This window comes from Cynocephalus volans, chromosome 1, assembly GCF_027409185.1.
Source record: "Cynocephalus volans isolate mCynVol1 chromosome 1, mCynVol1.pri, whole genome shotgun sequence".
In the NCBI taxonomy this organism is placed as follows: Eukaryota; Metazoa; Chordata; class Mammalia; order Dermoptera; family Cynocephalidae; genus Cynocephalus; species Cynocephalus volans.
Window position 1 is genome coordinate 77,548,301 of NC_084460.1, and position 23,613 is coordinate 77,571,913.

Sequence of the window (23,613 nt, forward strand, 5' to 3'; positions counted from 1 at the left end):
GACTTATGTAAAATGTAATCTTTCCAATATTTATCTTCATAAGACTGGCAAAATAATGTTTTTAGAAGTTTTTTGTTAATGTTTAACTTGACGGCTCTCTAAAGCATTTTTCCCAGACTTAGTAACAGGATATATAATTAGATAAGACTTTTTTTCTCCCACCTAGAAAGGCAAATGAAAAAAGAAATAGCCAGATTTTTGTCTTCATGGAAGAAGAGGAGGAAAGCTAAAATTTTATTTAGCTTTGTTAATTTGTTAAAGCTAACAAGTTATTTTCAGCTGTCAGTAAAAATCTTAATTTAACTTTAAATATGAGAAAAATTCAATTTTAACAGGGAGGGATAGGTCTTCATTTTTTTACTTTCTTTTTTCTTCTGATCTTAGATTTTAAGTAACTGGAGAGAAGAACGATACCAAGATGACATAAAAGCACGGCAGATGATGCACGAAGCCCTGCAGCTCCGCCTGAATTTGGTAAGAGATTTTTGTAGTGTTTTCCTGCCATTACGCATGTCTGTATGTCAGAGTGACTTCAGCCTTGCACTTCTCCTTCAGGCAAAGTCAGCGTTGTAAGGCAGGGCCTTCTGCTGTACTTTCCTGTCTCCAGCCTTCTGTTTTCCTTGCTGCTTTCCTTCCTGTCTGGTCTGCCTCCTAGACAATAGTAGGTATTTTAAACATTGATTTGTCTTCTCCACCCTTTGCCGCAGAGAATCTCTTCTTCTCTTCATTTTGTGCTAATAGTAGGTCTAACAGCCTTAGTATTTTGAGATGAGCTTTAGCTTCTACTAATTTCAAAACCATAAAAAAAGTCCATTAACTCAAAATTTTGTCACCCTTTCCAGCAAATTGATCATAAAGACGAAGCCCATAGGGAGGTTTTACAGAAATGTACAATTTCTCACACATGGTGCACTCCTTTGAATTTTTCTTTTCCCACTGTGTAATCCCAGATGAAGGCTGCTCGGGAAGACGGCTTGCTGAAGTTTTGGCAGTTGTGTTTAACCTAATTCCTACACACAAGCAGGCAGGCCTGTGGGCCAAGCCTCCTGCTCATTGTCACTTGTGTGTTAGTGTGTCTGGCTAGGCTAAGGCCTGGAATCCTCACAGTGTCAATTGTTTAACTCTTTATCCTGTTCGTGATGCCAATTGTCTAGCTACACAACCATGACTACGCTAGTTGTGGTGCTCCGGCTAGGCAACCACGCTAGTTGTTAGGCTCTTTTACCTGCTGGCAGTCCTGCACCAACTGGGCCAATTGTCGAGCTAGGGCTGGGTCTGGAGCTCATAGACCCCTCAAGCCCATTCACAGACTGGGTCACAAATCCTTCACATGCCAGGCTGGGTCAATAGACCCCTTCACGCAGGTCTATGAGCTAGGCAACCAGCCAAAAGGTCCTTGGAAGCGATAGGTTGGAAAGCATGGCTGCGCCAGGTGGACACTTGAGGCAGACACCACTGCCCAATTCACTAAAACTTCTCTTCTCTTCCTCTCCCTCTCCCCCTCCCACTCCCCCTCTCCCTCTCTGAAGAACACAAGAACAGCAATAAAACTAAAAAGATACATTGGCACACATGCGCACTGACTACACACACACACACACACACACACACACACACACACACACACACACACACACACACACACACACACACACACACACACACACACACACACACACACACACACACACACACACACACACACACACACACACACACACACACACACACACACAAAATTTGCTTATAATGGATGTGCTAAAACCCCACCCAGTGGGACCTGAGGTGAGGGCCCTGACCAAACTATTCTATTTTCCCAATTTAGTGGATATTTTCAAGTGTATTATGAGAGCAGACTTAGATCCAGTAGTAATTGAGCAACACGAACTTGCAGATATTCGGGTTACGTGGTTTTGATGCTATTCAGGTTTAATTCAACTACAGTTACATCATTAAACTGGGTATCATGAAAGATTAGGAAGAAAAGAAAGCTAGTTAATTGTATTGGTGCCCATGTTCAGATACTTCCCTTCTTTATTTAATTTTTGCATGACCAAACTCTGAAGGAACTAAAAATAGTGATAAATATGTAGCTAAATGAGTGAGAAGATAGGATAATCCGTAAGCTAGAGGATCTTCTTTTTTGAACTAACAAAATTTGGCCACATAATGTCCTAGAGGTAGTATTTTCTCTTACAGAATGTAAAATTTGTATTGTGTTTTGTACGCTAGGTAGGAGGAATGTTTGACACGGTGCAGAGGAGCACCCAATGGACCACAGACTGGGCCCTCCTGCTCCTCCAGATAATCACTTCAGGAACTGTTGACATGCACACTAACAAGTATGTTCTTATCATTTCACATTAATTTTGCTGCATGTGTGCATGGTATGAACTTTCATATATTAAGGACAATTCTGCCACATCTTATTTACTTAGGTACCACTAAAAATTCTGAGCTTTAAATAAAAATGCTCAGTTAATGAAGTGCATCTTGGTTTTGCTTTAAGATGAAAATAATTATTTTCTTTCTCTTCTTAGTGAATTATTCACAACAGTTCTTGACATGCTGGGTGTTTTAATCAATGGAACATTAGCCTCTGACCTATCAAATGCATCCCCAGGGGGATCAGAAGAGAACAAACGGGCATACATGAATTTAGTAAAGAAACTGAAAGTAAGTTTGTGATCAGCTTATCGTATGAGCTCAAGCCATTTATGGATTTGTTATCTAGTACATTTTATCTTAATAGCAATTAGTTTAGTGAGCAGTAAATTTATTGCATTCAACTTTATGTAATGTGATTATTTTGCTATTTGTTTTACCTCAACTTACCAGTCCCCAAAAGTTTACAAGCATGTAATCTTGAAGGTTTTTCTTTAAAAAAAATTATATTCACAAAGCATATCTAATTTTTTAAGGAACTTTAGAAATCCATTATCAAATATGTAACCAAATGCCAACATTAGATTTAGGATAAATCTATGTTTAGACGGGCACATGTTGTTGAAAAATAACCATCTGTATTGATATTTGTAAATTTTGTTCATTTGCCGAACCATTAACACAATGTTTGAAACAAACCATAAAAAAACAGTGCACAAAAGTAAATCAGTATATCTGATGATTTTACCAATAAAACAACTGACTGTTCGTTACCTTGTGGTCTGACCCCGAGTGAAAGTGGTCCGTGCTGCAGCTCCTGCCTTCTGATTGCAAACGCTACCCTGGATTTTTGTCATCTCAGCACTGTGATGTTTGTTGTGTAACAAGAGTGCCTTTGTATGTGTTCTATTTTCTACTTAAATAGAAGAAATGAAACACTCACCAGTCTAATTGGGATCTGCCCCCTAGACCATTTTCAGGGTTAAAGAACATGCTAGCTGTAAAAAAGGGAATGTTTCATAGGGGAACTTCTTTTATGTTAACTTTGCCTTCATTACAATTTCTGTACCACTTCTCCTTCTCTCTCTCTCTCTCTCTCTTTTATTTAGAAAGAGCTAGGAGACAAGCGGTCAGAAAGCATTGACAAAGTTCGACAGTTGCTACCTTTGCCTAAACAGACGTGTGATGTTATCACTTGTGAACCTATGGGTTCCTTGATCGACACAAAGGGAAACAAAATTGCTGGATTTGACTCTATAGATAAAAAACAGGCAAGAGTAAATGTTTTTCTCATATATTAATACTATATTTTACAAAAACCAAATATTTTTCTTATCTTCCTATAGGGTATATAAAAATCTCAACTTTGCATTTTCTTGATTTTTTTTTTTAAGGCTTATTTTTGTCATGTAAATGCAGTGGTCATTGGCATTATAATACAAATAGGTCAAATCTGTGACAACCTTTATTTAAAATGTTTACCTGAATTTAAGTAAATTTCTGGAATCCACCAAGGGAAAAATAGGTGTTAAACAAACAAAAAAAGAAGCAAAGACCAGTTCCGATTGTACTTCATATTTTTAGAAGCAGAGTATGTTTAGATAAGAAAATTTTTATTGATAGATGTCTTCATGTAGTAAGCTGTTTCAAGTCACAATTATTTTAAATATTATGATACTTCACATGCTCATCAAACAATATTTAATGGATACTTGTTTTATATGTTAAAGAAGGTTCTCTAAAATATGAGACGAGTGGCCAGTTATTCTTTGAATGAACATTGAGCAACCTCAGACATTCTGCAATCACAGAGATGAAAGACAGAGCACCTCTGCGCTCAAGAGGAAGACAATTGCAATGTGATGAACTTTGTGTGTCGTGGTACAGAGAGGATTAGGGGACGCTGAGGAAGAGCCAGTGAACTCAGGTGAAGGGCAGGTACTCAGAGCAGGCTCCCTAGGAGAATGGACACCTGAGTCATTTTTGAAGGATTCAGAGTTAGCTGGGTGGTGGGGAAAAGTGTGGTACAGGCAAAGGGGACAGTTTATGTAAAGACACAAAAGAATGAGACCCAGGAGAAGTGTAATAAATATCCTTGTAATTCAGAGTAGCCTGAGTACCTAATACTACTGTGGTTGTGGAAAGAGAAAGCTGGAATCATAGTTTGTGGTATCAGTGGGCTCTCTAGTGGTGAGACACCCAGAATCCATTTGGATCTGTGGTCTGGCACCCAGGAAAGAAGTCTCCTCTCAAGACAAATATTAGGAAACACTTTATGGGTGGTAATTGAGCCTTGATTTTGGGCGAAAACACCAAGGAAAGAGTAATTGGAGCATACATATTTTATGGAATGACTGACTAGTTATTTTAGGGGCCATTTTGAGGACAAAAATTTTATATCGGTGTGCTAGGAAAAGTACCAGTTCATGTTAAAAATAAGTAACTTTTACTTTCACAAACAGAATAACATTTCCTCCTCCAGAATCAATGGAGATAAGCTTGAGTTGGGAGACTTTATTTGTACGTGCTGCTATAATTTAATTCTGTAATAATAATACTTTCCTCAGAGACTGGCTTATCAAGTACTTAAAAGGTCCCCACATTGAACCAAGTTCATACAGGTTTGGATTGAAGTTAATATGAACCCAGTTAGAGTCTGGCTGTAAGCTGACTCTTAAATTTTGTATTATCTTAAAAATAATACAGATCCCAGAGATTTATAACTGATTATAATTTTGTATAGTAAGATCAACTTTGCAGTGTACTTTAGATTTTGGGGGTGGGGGGGCTAAAAATATAACTAAATGAAAACTGCATTTGACAGTAAAATATACTGGACTACCTTTTGTTGCCAGAACAGAGCATCATGTGGTATAAAGAACTATAGATCTGAACCTAAAGGTGTGAATTCTAGCCGCTGCTCTCCAGTGTTCAAGCTGCGTAACCCTGTCTGCTAGGGTGCTGCAAGGCCCACCCCAGCCAAAATGTTCTGAGTCCGTATCCTAAGCAAACCTGGTCTGTGAGTCAGGAAAAGCTCTGAATGTGTTGTCATAGAGCATTATTTTACCACAGGGTCTTCAGGTCTCTACGAAGCAGAAGGTGTCCCCGTGGGACTTGTTTGAGGGTCAGAAGAACCCAGCCCCTCTGTCCTGGGCCTGGTTCGGGACTGTCCGAGTGGACCGCAAAGTGATCAAGTATGAGGAGCAGCACCACCTCCTTTTGTATCACACACACCCCATGCCCAAGCCCCGAAGTTACTACCTCGAGCCACTGCCCCTGCCTCCCGAGGAGGAAGAGGAAGAGCCCTCATCTCCAGTCTCTCAGGAACCAGAAAGGAAATCGGCCGAGCTGTCAGATCAGGGGAAATCTGCAACAGATGAGGAGAAGAAAACAAAGGGAAGGAAGCGCAAGACGAGATCAAGCGCAAGGGTCGATGTAAGCACAGGGTTTAAGGAGAGCTTTGGTCCATTAGTGTTTGCTGGTGCCCACATTCTGTCCCTGCAGATGCCACTGAGCGCAGCACAAGCCTTGTCATAGCAGTGATCCCAATCAGTTTCCGTAGTAATTAACTGAACGGCACACAGTGAATTGTCACAGACCACAGAACGAAAGTTTTGAATTTTCCCTTTTCCACTATGAATAACTTTACTTTTAGGCTTCTGCTGTGAGTAATATTTCGTTAATATTTCAGTGCCTCATAATGGAAGCTTGAATTTCTTAGAACCGCAAAATTTCATCCTCTTACATATTTTTATTATTAGGTGCATCTAAAATATTTATTGCTTTAAGGGTGATTGATATCTGCAGTAAATTAACACAAAAAGCTCTATTTGCCTTTCTATTGATAAAATTACATCTAACATATCCAATAGGATATTCCTGAGATTTCATATTTTACTATTTCATCTTACCCTCCTATATATTCTACCTCTTTACCATATCTGCAGACTTTCTAAGAGATAAAATTATCCTAATTTAAATAGTCTTACTTCATGCTTCACTATTATTTTTGCCTACTTCTAAGAATTTTTTAAAACAACAGAAATCTATTAGATGGTCATTTAGAAATGGTTTTGTGGAACTTAAGCAGTAATGCCTAAAATATCTTTCCTGGAAATTTGCCTAGAAAATACTTGAGAGAATTTGAGACTTTTAAAAATAAAATTCAAGAGTGTTCTTGCTACACAGCGGAGGAAATATTTACAACTTAGTGTTCAGATATTCATGAGTAATTATCGTTAGTGCTTACCTATGTCAAAAGCAAATATGTTTTTCCTAGCTCATAGCTCGGTGGTTAATATTATTATAGAAATGACTATCATCACTTTTGGATGTGACTTGAGTATCAGTGCGCTGTCCTCATTTAGTCTTCCTACCTATATTCCTTTGTCTTGAAGGCATGTTCAATACAGTTCAGACTGACACCCTCCAAAATCTTGGATATCCTAGCCTGTCAGTCATTGGTTCTTTTTAGATGCAAAAGCCCTGAAACCCATCGCATTCCCCAGATGAGTCTGGTCATGACCCCTTCTCCCGTATTCCTCCTGAAGCTGCCTCTTCTTTCTTTGGTGAAATTGCAGAGAACTGAGGTTTTGTTTCTCCCCATCCTCTAAAGCTAGACTAGAGTAGGAGCAATGGTGGGGCCATTGAGACATTCACGTGCAATCCTTAGAGACTTTGCAGGTGCTGTAAGGAAGAGAAAGTATGGGAGATAAAGGGGTGTCGACTTCTTTAGAGTGGTGTCTTGAAAATTGCAAGGAAGATCCCATCTATGCGGGGAAATGGTTCTGAAGTGTTGTGGGTCTTTCTGGCGTAATTCTCATCCAGACTCATGGGATCAGTAAGGCCTTCTGAGGTGAAATGATCAGAAGACTTAGCAGCTGAAGATGGGCTTCCCACTGTGGGTGTTGTTCAATATTAGTATTTTCTTTTTATTTATTTGTTTGTTTGTTTGTAAATGTCTTTATTTCTCTTTCACTTTCAAAAGATACTTTTCTGAGAAATAAAATTCTTATTGGACATTTTTTTTTCCTTCAAAATTTTGAACATATCATTCTCCTGACTGCTGGCCAATGTTAGTATTTTAAAAACCCGTGTCAGAAGAGATCCTTTTTCATCTATGCCCGCTGTAAGTCATGTCAAGAAAAAATTTAACTCAGAGAGTGTTTTGAAGAGAGTGAAGTGATGCTCTTGGCTTCCATCATCCTTTTCTGAGAACAACCTTGCACACTGGGATAGGCGTGATCTCAGATAACTTAACAGGAAGAATTTGTATCAACGAGCTGTGTGTTAATGTGGAGTTAAGTAACTTTTTTTTTTTTTTTTTTTTAACTTTATGTTGAAGGAATATCCACAGAGCAACATATACCGAGTGCCCCCTAACTACTCGCCCATTTCCTCCCAGATGATGCACCATCCACAGTCTACCTTGTGGGGTTACAACCTCGTGGGCCAGCCCCAGCAGCCTGGCTTTTTTCTTCAGAACCAATCTCTTCCTTCAGGTATGTGAGGAGAGAGTGCAGTAAGATCACTCTGAGATGAAAAGCCGCTTGTGGTTCTCTTTGCTTTTAACCTGAAACCTCCAGAAAACTTGGAAATTTCAAGAATCAAGTGCTCAGCTGACATTTCTGTAATTCCCTCCACTCAAAGTGTTTTTTCCTTCTTCTAAAATAAAATTTCAGTTACCAGTTTGTGTACTGATTTTGGAAAATTATCCCGTTGATTAAAATCTAAGCTATAAGACATAAAGTTGATAAAGGTTTTATGTTGTGAGATCTGTGTACATTTTTATCAGATATAATTCTTAGCATTTTAAAAGATTAGACAATATTGCATGGTGTCTTTTATTATTTTCTTATGGTGTATATTTTATATTCTTTATACCATGAAGCAGCTCAGAAAATTGGTTCAGCAAGATTTAGATATCAACAAGGAAAATTACCATAGTAAATGTTACTGATTTTAGTATTGCTTTGGTTTAAGCCCAAGCAGATTTTATATCCCAAATGAAGGTTTTCTAAATAAAATCATCTCTTAATTAGAAATGAATTTAATTTTCTTTCTAGATGAAAGATTGCATGTTTTAGCATATTTAAATTGAGATCTCAGTCTGCATTGTGTTAGAATGTGCCACTCAAACAAATAATTTTTCTCCTATTCTGTATTGTGACTTTTATTGTAACTTGAGTTTGACCTTTGAGGCCTATGGAAGAAAATGTTTGATTCTTGGCTAACAGCAGGGAAGAATGCATATTTTGTTCCCTAAATGGGTGGTTAAATGAGCTGGTCTGGGAGGTAGAGTTTTAGGTTCAAATCCAGCTCTACCACTCTCTTGCCATATAATCTTGGATGAGTCTTAATTTCTCTGTGCCTCAGTTTGGTCATCTGTGAAATGGATTTGCTAACATCTGCCCTTATAGGGTGGGGGCGATTCAGTTATTCATTCAGCAAAATGTCTCAAACTTCATGAAGTACTAGATCCTATTTTGGGTGCTGGGGTATTACAGTGAGCAAAATGGACAAAGTACCCATTCTTTTTAAAAGGATGAAATAAAGTTTATGTTACACATATGCATATACATGTATATATATAAAGTTTAAAGTAAATAAAAATATACATATAGCCCTTAGAAGATAGTCTGACACACAGACATGTTCAGTAAATGATATGAACATATTTCTGCCTCAGGACATTTGTACTTACTGATCCCTGTGCCTGAGTGCTGTCCCTCAGCTATCCACATGGTTTACTGCCTGCCTCCATTGGGTTTGGTCAGGTATCACATTCTCAGTGAAGTCTCTGATAATGACCACCCTATTTTAAATTGTAAGTCCCACCCCTTCCCAGCACCCTCTCTGCCCCTCCCCTTCTTTCTGTTTCTCCAGAGCATCCGCACTTGCTTATACTTTACTTTGTTATTGATTTATTATCTTCATGCCCCAGACTGTAAGCTCTATGAAGGCAGGTATTTTTTCTGTTGTGTTCACTACAGTATCCCCAGAACTTGGAGCTCTTAAAAATAGATTGTTAAGTGAATGGATGTAGACTACAAAGGGCAAACTAGACTTAAGGATAAATGTGGAAAATAATACACTGTCGTCATCTTTTTGACCTTCTCTTTTTAATTTCAAGGTCCATGTTAATTTTGTGTAGATATTGGAACACAGGGACTGTCTGTGAGTTGAAGACTAATTACTTTGTGAAAGCATGCACACTCTCCCCCTAGAATACTATAAAAAGGTATTTATAAGTTGAGGAACTTTAGGTATTAGATGACATGTGAGAAAATAAATTGGGAGAAATGAACTATTTATGAAGATTTTATATGAGTTAATTAATAGATTTTCATAAAAATGAATCCTATAAAGTTAAAAATGAGTATGTACAGTGTGACCTCACTCAAATGCAAAGCACTCCCAACACCACCACATACACACACATGCGTATCTTTACTAATCTCTCTCTCTCTCTCTCATATATATACACACCAGTATTGTAAAGTTATAAGGAAATGCATGGGACTAAAAAACACCAAATTCAGAGTAGAATTTTGGTAGGAAAAGGTGAGGAAAGTAGGTAGGAATATCAAGAGGGCTGCAGACATATTTATAATATTTTATTTCTTTAATTGGCTCCGAAGAGTTAGGAAAATTAAAAGAAAGTAGACCCTAGTCTAATCTTGAAAAAGAATTTCCTTATTCTATAAATGAGTCTGAAGTTTTTATGTAATAGTCTATTCCAGTTCTTGCTTCAATAGAAGTTACCTTGCCATGTGTTACTCAAATTGACTTTCTGTTTTTCCCCAAATATTCTGCAAATGCCACTGAATGACCATAAATCATATTACTGGTTGTGGTACCACATCTTTAAAAGAATGTGGCATTTTCAGGGGAACACCTTTAAAATGTTTGTTTCTATCATACAACTTGCTTTTAAAAAAAAGATAAAACATGCGTGAGTGAGATATTTGTATAGAAGTTTTTTCATCTGCATACATCAAAGAACATAAATTTTTCCTACCTCTTAAAGGCATTTGACAAATTATATGTACAAATAAATTAAGAATTTCTTTTGGTTTCTTAAGCATCAGAATCACCATTTCTTGTTTATTTGATTTTTAGCCTTCAAAGAAAACATGTATTGTCTTTAGAATCATAGTATTTGAGGTTCCCAAGCATTTCAGATTTTTAAAGTATTTTCATGTTTCTTTACTACAAAACAGACATTTTCATTTGCCATGGTAAAGAAGCTTAAATAACATGAGCTTCAGATTTGTTTAAAATTACTTAAGAGTTTCTATGCCTGACTTAGGACACTTGGCAAAATATACCATGAAGGCAGTACATTTATACAAGTAATATGTTCCTGAGGGGACTGCATGATTTAAAACCCACGTAATTCCGATGTTATGCCAGCGGCTCTATGTTTCAGTTTACCAACTGAAGTGCGACCTCCATGAAGTCATATTAAAATATTATAATTCACTCCAACATCACCCTCCCCATCTTTTGGAAATTATGCAACTCTTCACAGATCTTTAACATCTGCAGTATGTGGGACAGTGAATTATTTTCTGTTCTCCTAAAGTGAGACATGGAAGGCGAAATTTCTGTTTTGATAAAGTTTTGACCTGTTGCATTAATGTACCTAGAGAGCCATTCCTTTTGGTTGCTTTTTTAGGTGGCTCCAGATTGGACCCTGCGGGCTCCTTTGTCCCAACCAATACCAAGCAGGCTCTGTCGAACATGCTGCAGAGGCGCTCGGGCGCCCTCATGCAGCCGCCCTCCCTTCATGCCATCACGTCACAGCAGCAGTTGATGCAGATGAAGCTTTTGCAGCAGCAGCAGCAGCAGCAGCGGCTTCTCAGGCAAGCCCAGACTCGACCTTTCCAACAGGTTTGTCCAGACCCAGCAACTGGAGGCCTCTGCATTCCATTACCTCTGTAGCTAGGGATGAATTTGGCGTATGTGACATCTTCTGGTGTGCATATTCCTGAATACTTGCGTGAGTGCAGGTATATCTACTCATACCCATTTACACATATTTTTTCTCCTTTGCATTTTACTGTTATTGGTCAAAGAAGAATGTGAAATGTCTTAGATCTATTAAAAGTATGCCTCAAAACAAAAAGAGCTACCGACTTCTCTGAGTGCTCATTCCGTGTTATAATTACCACGATATTCTGTACCATCTTTAGTTCTAGTTTCATGCACTATTTTTAGATTTATTACCTTGAGGTCGTGTCTCTGTAGTCCTGATGTTTTCTCTGACAGTGCCCTGCCTTGACTCTTTGTTTTCAGTGTATACTTAATAAAGCCTGTAGCAGACAATGAATAAATTACAATGTCAGTATATGGCACATTCAATTTCATTTTTGATATTTATATTATTTCTGTTTTTATAACTGAATTTTCTTTTTAGACGACAGTGATTTCGTTTAACAAAACATTGATGAAATTGCAAAAAGTTTAGACTCATGAAACGTCTGAATCTAGACACATACATTAAAAAGGGTGAACTGAGATTGTGACTTCTTTTTCTAGTTTCTGCATATTTTTCTGTATTCTCCAATTTTTCTAAAATGGTTATATACTCTTTTATAATGATAATAGTAATAGCTACCACTGCTAGAGCACTTACTATATGCCAAAACTACCTCTGAGCACTTTAAATGTATTAGTTATCTTAGATCCCACAACAACCCTATATGTTAGGTACCTTAATGATCCTTAAATGGAAGTAGCCAATCTACAAGTGTGTCCTGCTCTAAGAAAAACCACAAAACTTTCAAAATGGCAAAAAATTCGAATGTTTTTAAGAATATCCTTTTTCTTTTGGATATCTTTCCAGGCATTTCTACATTGCATAATTTATGGCACTTGTGCATTTGGGCCACTTGGTGATTTTGGAGGATAGAGGTAGGAGGTTAGTCATTCATTGTTAGAAATGCTTCTTTTTTTTTTTTTTTTTTTTTTAAAACCTGAATTGTAAGAAGGGCAAGAGAGAAGAAACTAGTTGAAGTGCATGAAGATGCAAAGAACAGTCACACATGCTTGTCCCTCCCTAACCTCTAGTAATTGCTTTATCTCCCTGGGTGGCAGGTAAGGTGGGCCTAAGCTGCTTCTTACACATAAATGTTGAGAATTTGATTAGCATATGTAAAAACCATGGATTTTACTTAAACAACATGTTTGAACCATTTAAAACCTCATTGGGATTTTAGTTCTTGAGGATGAGCAAAATAGTTATGCCAATGCTTCAAACCCTTATTGAGACAAATAAAAAAATTTATCACAAGTTAGGATACCATCGCACTAGGGTGAATTCAGCTCCTTTTTAAAGTAATAAAGCCTAAGTAAAGTTTGCCTTATTTATTTATTTTTTCATATCTACCTTTTTTCCACAGGTATAATTTTCTTTATTTATAACTCACTTTCAAACTGTTACTGTTAAATTAAGCTTTGAATTACTACGAGTGGTTCGTAGCATTGGGGAAAAACCCACTGGGCCATTTATAGGTAAATACTCCTGTCCTTGAAAAGTTCATTCTTGATATAAGCCATGACAAATAATATCACCTAAAACAAATTTTTTAAGAGGAATTCATCAGAATAGTTTACATGTAATCAGAGATATTTTTGCATATTTGGGGAAGGCAGGCTTATGACCTAAAATGTACCTGGATGACACCATTACTTCCACATCTTCCTCAAACCACTCAAAAATGCCTGACTCTATTCTTTTCTTTCACCTAGAGTTGTACCACTTGTTCTAATGGAATTAACTGATAGTTCATTTATTCTTTTTCATTTATTCTGATTCCTTTGTGCCAACTCTGTCATTAATATTGGATGTTTTTCTTTTGACTTCTTTTTTCTTAACCTTTTAAGGTCAGAGATGCCTTCTTCAAATATTAAAAGCTCAATTTTTATAGGAGTGATTGTGCAGTATTCATCTCCCCCGTCTTCCCCCATATTCTTTTTTAACAGTTGAAACTTGCTTTGGAGTCTCTGAAGGGCTTTCACAAGTAGACGTGTCTTTTTCTCTCTCACCATTCTTCAAGTCTTGGATAATTGAAGAAAATGTATTCTCATAAGAAAGAGAATTGCATACATCATGCAGTCACAGGGTACAGTGATCCTACCCAGAGTAAATGAAATTTGCACGTAGCATCTGCTGCAGTGCCTGCACAGTGGAGGTTCTGAGGAAATGTTAGCCTTTCCTCTCTCCTACCAGATCATATATGAGCTATTAATATACCTGGAATCTGGCTAAATACAGTATTGTGGCAGAAAAAAATTCCCCTTGTCATAATCCAGTATCATATATTAAAATTACTTATGAATATCACTGATGTGATATTCATCAGTGATCTCCATCTAATGAAGAGAAGTCAGCATATATAGAAATCATCTAGCCTTAGATGATACACAATGAAAACTAGAATACTAATATAAAATAACCTTCTAATTCCACTGCAGAGACTATGTATGAACTTCAGTCAATCATGGAATTTTCTGTTATGGACCGTCTTATATTTCCTTACGCATGCAAGACATTGTTTTAGTGTCTAGAAAACAGGTGCTAAATAGCATGCATATTGTTGTGTTTTTGATAAGATTATTTGATGTAATGACTGTGGTTGTGTGTATTTTCCTATAGCTTTAATGCACGTGGACATGCATAAAGATGTTTTGACAAGGAAACCTTTTCTCATTCTTCTTAGTTTCATTCTTCATCCAGGAAAGTAAAAATGACTGATCTCCATTCCATAATTAATGTCCCATATTTAGATGGGACTCAGTGTAGTGGTTATACCACTCTCTGTGCCTCAGAGCCTCGTCTATAAAATGGAGCTAATGCAATACTTACTGTATAGGGTGGTTGTGAAGTTAATGATTTAATATATATTACAGCCCTTAGAACAGTGGCTGGCTCATAGTAAGTGCTTAAAAAATATTAGTGGCCACATTTATTGTTGCTATTTTGTCAGCATTACTTTTATGGTTTTATTATTTCAAAAGAAATTTCTATTCTACAGAAATCATCTTTATTTTCTCAAATATTTTAAGGATTAAAAGAATAAAAGCATGTCACTTGATTTATTTGCATGATTATGTTAGTTCTACCTAATAAGATTGGTTCAATCCTTATTTGCTCAGTGGCCACCACTGGTAGAACAGACTAATAAAAAGGAATGTTGTTAGGGGCCAGCCCATGGCTCACTTGGGAGAGTGTGGTGCTGATAACCCCAAGGTCAAGGGTTTGGATCCCTATATAGGGATGGCCAGTTAGTTCACTTGGGAGAGTGTGGTGCTGACACCACCAAGTCAAGGGTTAAGAACTCCTTACCAGTCATCTTTGCAAAAAAAAAAAGGAATGTTGTTTAGTTTTCCTAATAGTCACTTTGGTTGGTTAGGATGGTATGTTTTTACTGTCTAAATTCTGTGATATAAACTTCAAAGAAGCTTATTCCAATTTCAGTATTAAAAGTATCACTGTGTTTTATTTTCTACATATTCTCTTAAAACTATCACAAAATGTAGAATATTGGTTATAATAATGCAAAACATTGCTTGAATTGTTTTCCAGCCACCCCTTTCTTACACTCAGCATTTTTCTTCTGACAGCTGGAACTCCCTTCCCCACGCCCCACCAAATCAATCATCTGGGGCAGGGGCTTTCGGAAGGAATCTTAAGTTTTGACCCAGGAAAAGGACTTTATTTTATGCCTTGATTTATGGAATTGCTTTGTCCTGATTTCTCCCTCTCAGTGCACAAAATCATTTTGTCATTGTTTATAACAACCAATGCCATTTCGTTTGAGTCTAAAGAAAGATGGGCAAAAGATATGTCTATCTTGAATGGATTGAGACAGATATTGAAAAAAGCAAAAGCAATTGGTTACAGACTACAGGATAAGGATTTTTATGACAGTAACAAGGAGGATTTTTGATAGGGGAAAAAATGATGTGCCAAGTTATAGCGAGTAGTAACTTGTAAGATTAGGTTATCAGCCATGGAGCAGGTCCCATCATTTGTGTATCCAGATGAAGGAGTTAGGTAATTTAAGGAAGGAAGGATGACTGAGTCAGAGCCTCCCGGAACTGTTAGCGCCTTGGCAAGAGTGAGTCTGCGACTTCATGAAAACATGCCTCTTGGATTGAGGTCCATTTAAGTTGAGCAATCACCCTTTGTTGGGTGATTGATCTCCTACCCTGGGGATAAGGTATCACCTTGGAATCCATCTGTTTACTTTCTTTTCTCCCTCCCACTCACTCTTTAGAACTATATTTCAAGCATGCAGACAAGAAGAGGAAAAGAGTATAACAATCACTAATGTAATTAACACTTACCAATATTAATAATGTTCTGCCATATTTGCTATAGATCAGTTTTTTTAAATAGAACATTACAGATATGGATGGGGCTCCTTATATCTCTTCTCATTTCCCTCCCTTCCTGTAAAGAGGTAATCACTATCATGAATTTAGTCATTATTTTTTTACCAATGTTTTTTACTTCTACACATTTTTGCATAAACATTGTACAGTATTACTTTACAGGTTTGAAACTTTGTAAAAATGATCACACACCTACTGTTTTGCACCTGTTTTTGTGGCTAATGTTTTAATTATATCCACTTTGTTACACGTAGTTTTATTCATTCATTTGTCCTGTTGGATGCTATATCATTATGGATATTAACATATTATTTATCCATTCTCCTGTTGATGGTCATGTAACTTATTTCTAGTGTTGTCCTCCTGTTAACAATGCCACGTAAACATTCTTGTGCGTTTCTTTTGCACACGTGGGGAGTTTTAGTGTGTGTACCACAAAGTAGAAATGCTGATTTGATTTCCACAATGGTGGTGATTGCCCTTAGCAGTAAATGAGCATTTTTCCTTCTCCACGTCCTCACCAACCCTTGATATTGTTAGATGTTATTTTACCCAGTCAGAGCAGATAAAATGGTGTTATATTGTGATATTTTAATTTGCAGTTTCCTGATTACCTGTAAGTTTAGGCATCTTTTATAACTTTACTATTTTCCCTTCTATAAACTTCCTGATTATATAAATCGAGCATATTTCAAATTATTTTCTTCTTGTTTTGTCAGGCAAAATAGTCTTGTTGAAACAGATTTTGAATACTTATAATTATCTTTAATGCGTTTACTCAGAGAATGTAATTTATGTACATCTCAATGGCAAAAATATAACCTTGGGAGGCGAAAACCACTGAACCAGTAAATATGTCCAAATCCTATCATTTTTTTCCTTGGGTAGAAAACATGTCCAGGGAAGTGGGTGCTTTGCTTGTTACTTAAAATCTACTATTTCTCTGTTTATTCAAATGAGGAGGAAGGTGCTGATTTCACTTGCTGAGATTATGATTAAGCATATATAATGAGCTAGAAGATGTGTATGCTGCTTTGTTTTTATGAGAGGGGGAGAAAATTGCGTAGAGGGGTAAAGAAATGAACCACTGACATGAGGGTGGGAGGTGGATCTAAAGACCAATGTACAGATGTAGTGAACTATATGCCTGTACCTAAAATGATGAAAACTGATACTATTTGCTTTGGAAATCCCTCTTATCTTTTCCAATCTTTAGTATAGTAACACTCCTGTCCTGTTAGTACTGACAGTCCTCTGCTCTATCTCTATCTCTAGAACTCAGCTCAGGGAAATTTCTGACATCTCAGTCAATATGTCCCTTAGAATCAGATTATAAAAATGTAAACAAGGGAATAATTTATCTGAGAAACAGCAGTTTTCCCAAGCATTCACTTGCCTTTTCCTACCTCAGATTCCCTGTTAGTGTGTGAACAGTTTGGCACTATAAATGTTTGTTCTCTGCTGTGGTTGATTGAAAGGGTGGTAAGCCTGATGCTCTATTTTCACTTGCCTTTATTGGGGATGGAGCTATCTAATTACAACCTCCAACAGTACAGAGGTACTTCAAAAACTTCATGGAAAGATTCATGTTATAGTTCAATTTTGTTTTTCTACAAACTTTCTGAAGTACCCTCAAATATGATCTACCGACTCATTTACTTAATGTCTTGTCTTTTAATGTGATTCAGATGTCGTGAGCTCCCACACTTGCTCTAGACTGGGAAGGACATTGGCTGCCTGTTGCTCACACTGGGGTGCCAACATCCCTTAGCTGCAGCAACTCTCTGATGTCCCCCCAATTTCTTTTATGTCACCATTTATCCTCTAGTTGGTGCTATTCTGTATATGAATATTACTGTATTATTTATCAATGTCCCAGTCTGTAGTGAGGTCATTTGGCATATGAATTAATGAAACTGCTGTAGGGCCTGGGTTTTCAAGTCTTGACACTCTGCAACATTGTTTTAAAGTAAATATTTCATATGTATTTTGGCTACCCACATCATTAGGCTAAAAAGTCTTATCTGTTATTGTCTGCCGTTTTCTTGCTGTCCCCTTTCTGTAGGACTTCTGTAACTCTGCTGTCTCCCTTCTGGAAGACTTTGACAACATAATGGTAACACCCCTGCTGTCATTCCTTTTTCTTTCTTTTCTTTTTTTTTAAGTAAATTTTTATAGCATTACCCTTTGAACATCAAAATGAGAAGCGGGTTTTTCTCCTATAGCCGGTAATAATTATAGTCCTCATTTCACTGTTACTCACTTTGTTTGAGACTGTAACACAGAATCATGAATGCATTAACCATGTTTGATTTGATGGAATTTATTTCTGAAAGTTTTCCTCTTTGATTGCCTCATGATCGTCATCATATACATGTATGGAATAGAAACCAACAGATGTCCATGGCCTGGGCTTGGGAGCATAGACCAGTTCGTGCACCTTCATCTCAGTCCCAGTTTTGAACCTTTCTGTTCCTGATCTCTTGCGTCTCTCTGTGGTAATTTATATCATTAGTAGAGGAACGCATGGCATGCTGTTTCATAGGCCAATGCAAGATAATGAAAACTGTGGTTATGAAATGTACACTTCTCATCGCATCCCACTCTGGCCATCCCCAAATTCTCAACTGAACGCATCATCTCTATTTTCTTTCTGGTATGGAAAAGATGTTTTGTTGAGCATAGGTCTTGTGCATGCATGTCACAAAACTTCATCTCTACTGCTTTGCCTGGGCTAGCTAAGAATGCATGTTTTGCATTAAATTATTTGTAGGTTTCGGTATCAGGTAGCCAACCCACAACATAAAACCAAGAAGCATTAGAATAAAAAAGAGCACACATCTCAGATGTGAATGTAAGTCAACTTGTTTCACTGCCAATTTAATAGGTAACATTATCTATACTTTGGTAAAAAAAAAATTCTTAACTGCTTATTCAAACTTTGAAGAGATGTGTAGGTCATTATATACTTGTTATGTAGGCAATCTCTCCAATAGTTGTTTCAGCAAAGGAAAGTATGGAAACTTTTCTGAAAAGGCTTAATTTTTCCTGAAAATTTATGGTAGACAGAGAGCAGGGGAGGAGTTTTTTTACTTAAAATCTTGTATTAAACTTTGTCAAATTTAAAAATATTTTGGAGACAGCTTTTGTTTGCTGTAGCACATTTATTGTTCAGATGATAATGTAATTCAGATAGAAAACAACTTGCATCAATCATTGACTTTACTTTTAAAAAAATATAGACAAAATATTGTTTATCAAATACTTAAAGTCAAAAGAATGTTCTATGATTTCTGTATCCATTCAAATTAACGGAAATGTGTATGTTTGCTGTCCTTTTTACCATTCTTATATATTTTTAAATGTTCTTAGGAATTATTAGGAATATTATTAGGAATTTAATGAATATGTACTTAGGCAGTTGTCATATTCATCATTTATGGATATGTTAATAGAATATATTGTAAAGGTTCGTTGTTGTATGATATGTTTATTTTAAAATGAGTCAGGATGTTCTGTTGGTTAGTGTAAATGTTAATTTATTCCCAACCAAGTTATATTTGAAGTGAAAACTTTGTAAAAGTATCAAGCATAACTAATCAACAGGACCTCTTATAAAATTTTCCCTTTGTTTATTGTCTACAATCAAAATAGACCAATCTAATGTGATGTAGGCAACTTCTGGTTCACACCATTTGTTGTTTTAGCCTTGGGCACCATTACTAGGTAAATTTCAATCTAGGAGTCGTAAATAAAACCTTTTCTGCTAGGTAAGTCATAAAACTTTACCCACTGGTTTTTGTTGTGTGCCTTTTATTATTTTTCCCAAATCAGTATTTTCAGAAACAGTCACAAAATCTGGCTGTGGCTTTCCAGATACAACTTGTCTCTTTACTTGTGACTCTAAAACACTATTGAAAAGTTGTTAAATAAGGATTTGAAAAAATCATTACTAGTAAATTGTGTGGATAGGGCCCTCCTGATTCTGTAATGCTGCTGATTATAATGCTTACTGATGCTAATTGGAGGCGTAACCAGTCCTCCTCTAGAAAGACATCTTCATATTTGCTCAGTTGACTAAGGGATTAGTTGGTAATGGAGAGGAGAAAAAGACCCAGAAAAAGAAAAATTTCATTTGAGGAGGATTTATCAAAAATTGTAAGCTTACCGGATGCGTTAATTTCAAGTTACGCAAAAGATGTTTGAGTTGACATTTCTTCGGCCTCAGATGCTTCTCCTGTCTGATTAAAAGTACAGCAGTAAGAGAGGATTGTTCTTACAGAGGCTGGGAAGGTAAGTCAGTACTGAGCTGCTAGCACAGCTGCATCAGAGCTTTTGAGGAAGTGGGAATTTTAGAGCACGCAATAGTTATTTCTTTTATAGAGGCAAGCCCAAAACAAAATGCATAAAGGCGAAGTAAAGAGATCACGTGTAGGAATTTACCCCAGGCTTATGTCATAATTAGAATGTCCCAGTTAATTGGAGATCATTCCCCTAGCACATACAGCTCAGGAGCCTGAGCCACAGGAGCTCAAGCAGGGGCAGAAATGTCTTACAGTCTGTCCCGGTGATGTGCTTAAAGGCACATGGCACATACTAGACACAAACATTGCATCAAAAATCAACCTCCTGACTGTCCTTTCTATGCATAAAAAATATGAAATTAATGTTGCCTCTGATTTTTCAGTGAAGCAGAATAAGTAATGAAGGAGAAATTGAGTTACTTTCCAGATATTAATGCAAGCAGAAAGAAGAAGTTATTAGAATGATAGATGCTAAATATTAAATTAAATTAGAGTTTTCAAACAAAAGATGGTGCTGATAACTATGAAGCAGTTGGAAAGCACTTGGTAAAGTAATTTATGCTGAAATATAAATTCTGCTTTACCTCTGGATCTATTGATTAACAGAGAAATGAAATGAAATCTTAGTTTTTCTCAATAGGTATTTACTGAGCATTTACTCTGTGCCACACTCTGTGCTAGGAACTGATTACAAATAAATAATGCCTAGAAAGTTTTCAGAAAACAAAAGATAATAAGTTAATCATGTGTCCCAGTTTTCCAGGCTTGGTCTTACTTTGCCCCTGTTGTCCTGGCCTATCACAGTTTGGATGATACATTGTATAGTTTATTCTTGGTTTAATGTTGCCAAGCCGGGCTCACCGTCATTAAAAATCTTTTACTAATCCTCAGTCTTTAATTTCCTCCCTTATTTCCACATTGTGGTCTTGTTTAGCATTTTTAAAATCTTTTAAGTTACTAAAGAACTTTCCTTATTCATTCTTTCCTCAACAAATTGAACTGTTTTTACAAATTGAAGTAATGTGTTTCTGGCATTATCCAGGGAAAAACAAAGAAAAGTAAGAATCCATTTCAGTCTGGCAGGAGAGTTTAGGGTGTTTTCCTTTCAGCACAACATATGATGATAAAGCTATGCATAGAGAACTTTGGGAGTGCTAGCCCACTTGGGGTATTGGTGATTTTCTCAGGGAGAATATTGCATATCTGAATTGTTTCCTACTATACTTATGTGTAATATGCTGGGAAAAATTAGTGGTGGGGAGGGAATAATATGTTCATATATAAATAGTTCACTTTTATACATAAATGGTTGAAATGAATTTTAAAGTGTTAAAACTGTATTTCAATTTTTTTCCTTACTTCCTGCTTCTTTTAAAGTTACAGTGCCTTTCCTTAAATTTAGTTTTGTGATTTTTTTTAGTGTAGAATAGGTTTTAATCTATATTTTTAAAATTTTCATGATCTCAACTAATATTTGTTTATAAAAGTTTGCCCAATAACGCAGATATGTATCTTATTAGTATTCTAGTCCCTCCCCCATGTAAATCATAGTGTGTTTCATAACGTTTTTAAAAAGTAGAGGAAAAGAGTTTAAAAAGATTTGTTTATGCATCTGCATGCAGCTGTCAGGTAAAAATGAGTATTATAGACTACCTATCGATCCCAAGATTATAACTCACATATAAACAGTTCATTTTTCTTCTATTGTGTAAAAATTATATTTGTATACATTTTCCCGGCAAAGAAGCACAACAGTATGTTTCAGGAACCTTGTATGATGCTAATGTCGAGGGCTAATTCAAGGAGCGGTATTTAAAGATCTGGTTGATTCAGTGATTCCCTGATGTAGTGATTGGAGGATCAAGAGCCATTTGGATACTTTGGGGAGAGTAACTATTCATCCATTGGCCACACTGCCATGGTATGGGTTCTCCTAGAGGGAGTTTGGGCTATTTTTCTTAGGCCCAAGCAAATGAGAAGATAGTTGTATTTAACAGATTAATGAGCTAAAAGACTGAGGGTATCTTTATGGTACCCTACTCTGTAAAGTTAGATTCTTGTTGAAACTTGTTGAAGTTATGTACAGACACCATAGTAGGTACACTCAGAAATTTGTGTTTCACATGTATGGATAGATAGTCATTTTAGGAGAGGCTGAAGTTTCATACATGGCCCCAAGTGATTTTACGAGGTGGTCAGAAAAAGTATTTAACCTGATGTATACATTTGGTTTCAGTATCTCATTAATATGTTTTAATAGAGATTTTCCTTTCGGTTTCTTGTAGGGGTGATGTTAAGAGACTACATGTCCTTAAAGAATAAGCACCAAATGAGTGTTTAAATATTTTCATCCCTAATATCGCATGTGGAGGCATCTTGTTATAATTGAAAGAGCCCTGAGCTTTGAAGTCAGACTCACCAGAGTTCAGATCATGGCTCTGCCGGGTCTAGCTGAGTGAGCTTGCTAACTTGCTTAAGCTCTTTGAGCCTGGGTTTTCCTCTCTGAAAAACATAGGTATGATGTTCCCACCCTGTAGAGTTGTCATGAGAAAGTGGGAGTGAGAATGAGAAAGCCAGTATCTGGCATATGATAGATTCTTAATAATTGTTGGTGTTCTTCCTCTTAAGCTAAGTGTTTATCCCTTTCTCCCTGCTACAAATATCTACGTAACTTACCAGCAGTTTTGTGTAACTATAATTTAGCACTTTTAAAAATGAGGACATCTATTATAAAATAATAGTAAAATAATCTTACAATAAACCCCGTTCTTTATAATTAGTGCATTCTGGGGGTTGGGGGAACAGGGATGTTAGGAAGCTAGGCCTCTTTCTATGATTATTACCGCAAGCTTCCATGAAATAATTTCTGCCACCAGAACGTAAAACATACATACAGCTGCGGTTATGAATATGTTTATTTTCCTAAGGCCAAACATTTATTTAATTAAAACTGGTGAACAGATATTAATTGGTTTTATTTTACATTGTAGTTGGGTAGAATCGTATTTGTTATGAACTTTTTATAAATTTTTATTGACTATATTCGAATTAATTATTAGAGTCATAGAAATACCAAATTTATCCCTTAAATACATGGCTAAATAGGCAAAATTTTTAGGTCACTGTAAAGAAATTCATTTAAAAATCATGAAATTTGTATATGCCATTTCTATGTATCACAGGTTCTCTTCCCTTTGTGGGCACGGGGGTGTGTGGCCCTGTGGTTCCAGATTTCACACTTTGGAGCTCATGCCTTTTGCTCTAGAGGAGCGTTTGTACCTATAGTGTACTGGAATGGCATCCAACAGCCTCTCTGCTGAGCAGATCATTGATTAGTTAGGCTTGTATTTATGTCTGTTATAGTTGGGAACATCTGTAATCTTCTAAGAAGAAAAGTTCAACAGTCTATAGATATAGGAAATTGATAACAAATAGCACTTAGTGCAGTTTGAAAATCTGTGTGTTCTAGATTCATTCAGTAATGAGATTTAATGTCACACATTATTAGGATTATTGACCA

The 23,613-nt window shown here is 36.6% G+C and overlaps 1 protein-coding gene across 1 annotated transcript in view; it reads left to right on the plus strand.

Annotated features, from left to right (window-relative positions):
• The window catches only part of MED12L (mediator complex subunit 12L), a 320,736-nt gene that overhangs the window by 273,539 nt on the left and 23,584 nt on the right, over positions 1 to 23,613 (plus strand). The window contains exons 32-38 of the mRNA XM_063098437.1: positions 385 to 474; positions 2,233 to 2,342; positions 2,541 to 2,676; positions 3,495 to 3,656; positions 5,458 to 5,820; positions 7,730 to 7,886; positions 11,066 to 11,280. Of these exons, the coding sequence (XP_062954507.1) occupies positions 385 to 474; positions 2,233 to 2,342; positions 2,541 to 2,676; positions 3,495 to 3,656; positions 5,458 to 5,820; positions 7,730 to 7,886; positions 11,066 to 11,280 (1,233 nt within the window). The remainder of the gene's footprint in view (positions 1 to 384; positions 475 to 2,232; positions 2,343 to 2,540; positions 2,677 to 3,494; positions 3,657 to 5,457; positions 5,821 to 7,729; positions 7,887 to 11,065; positions 11,281 to 23,613) is intronic.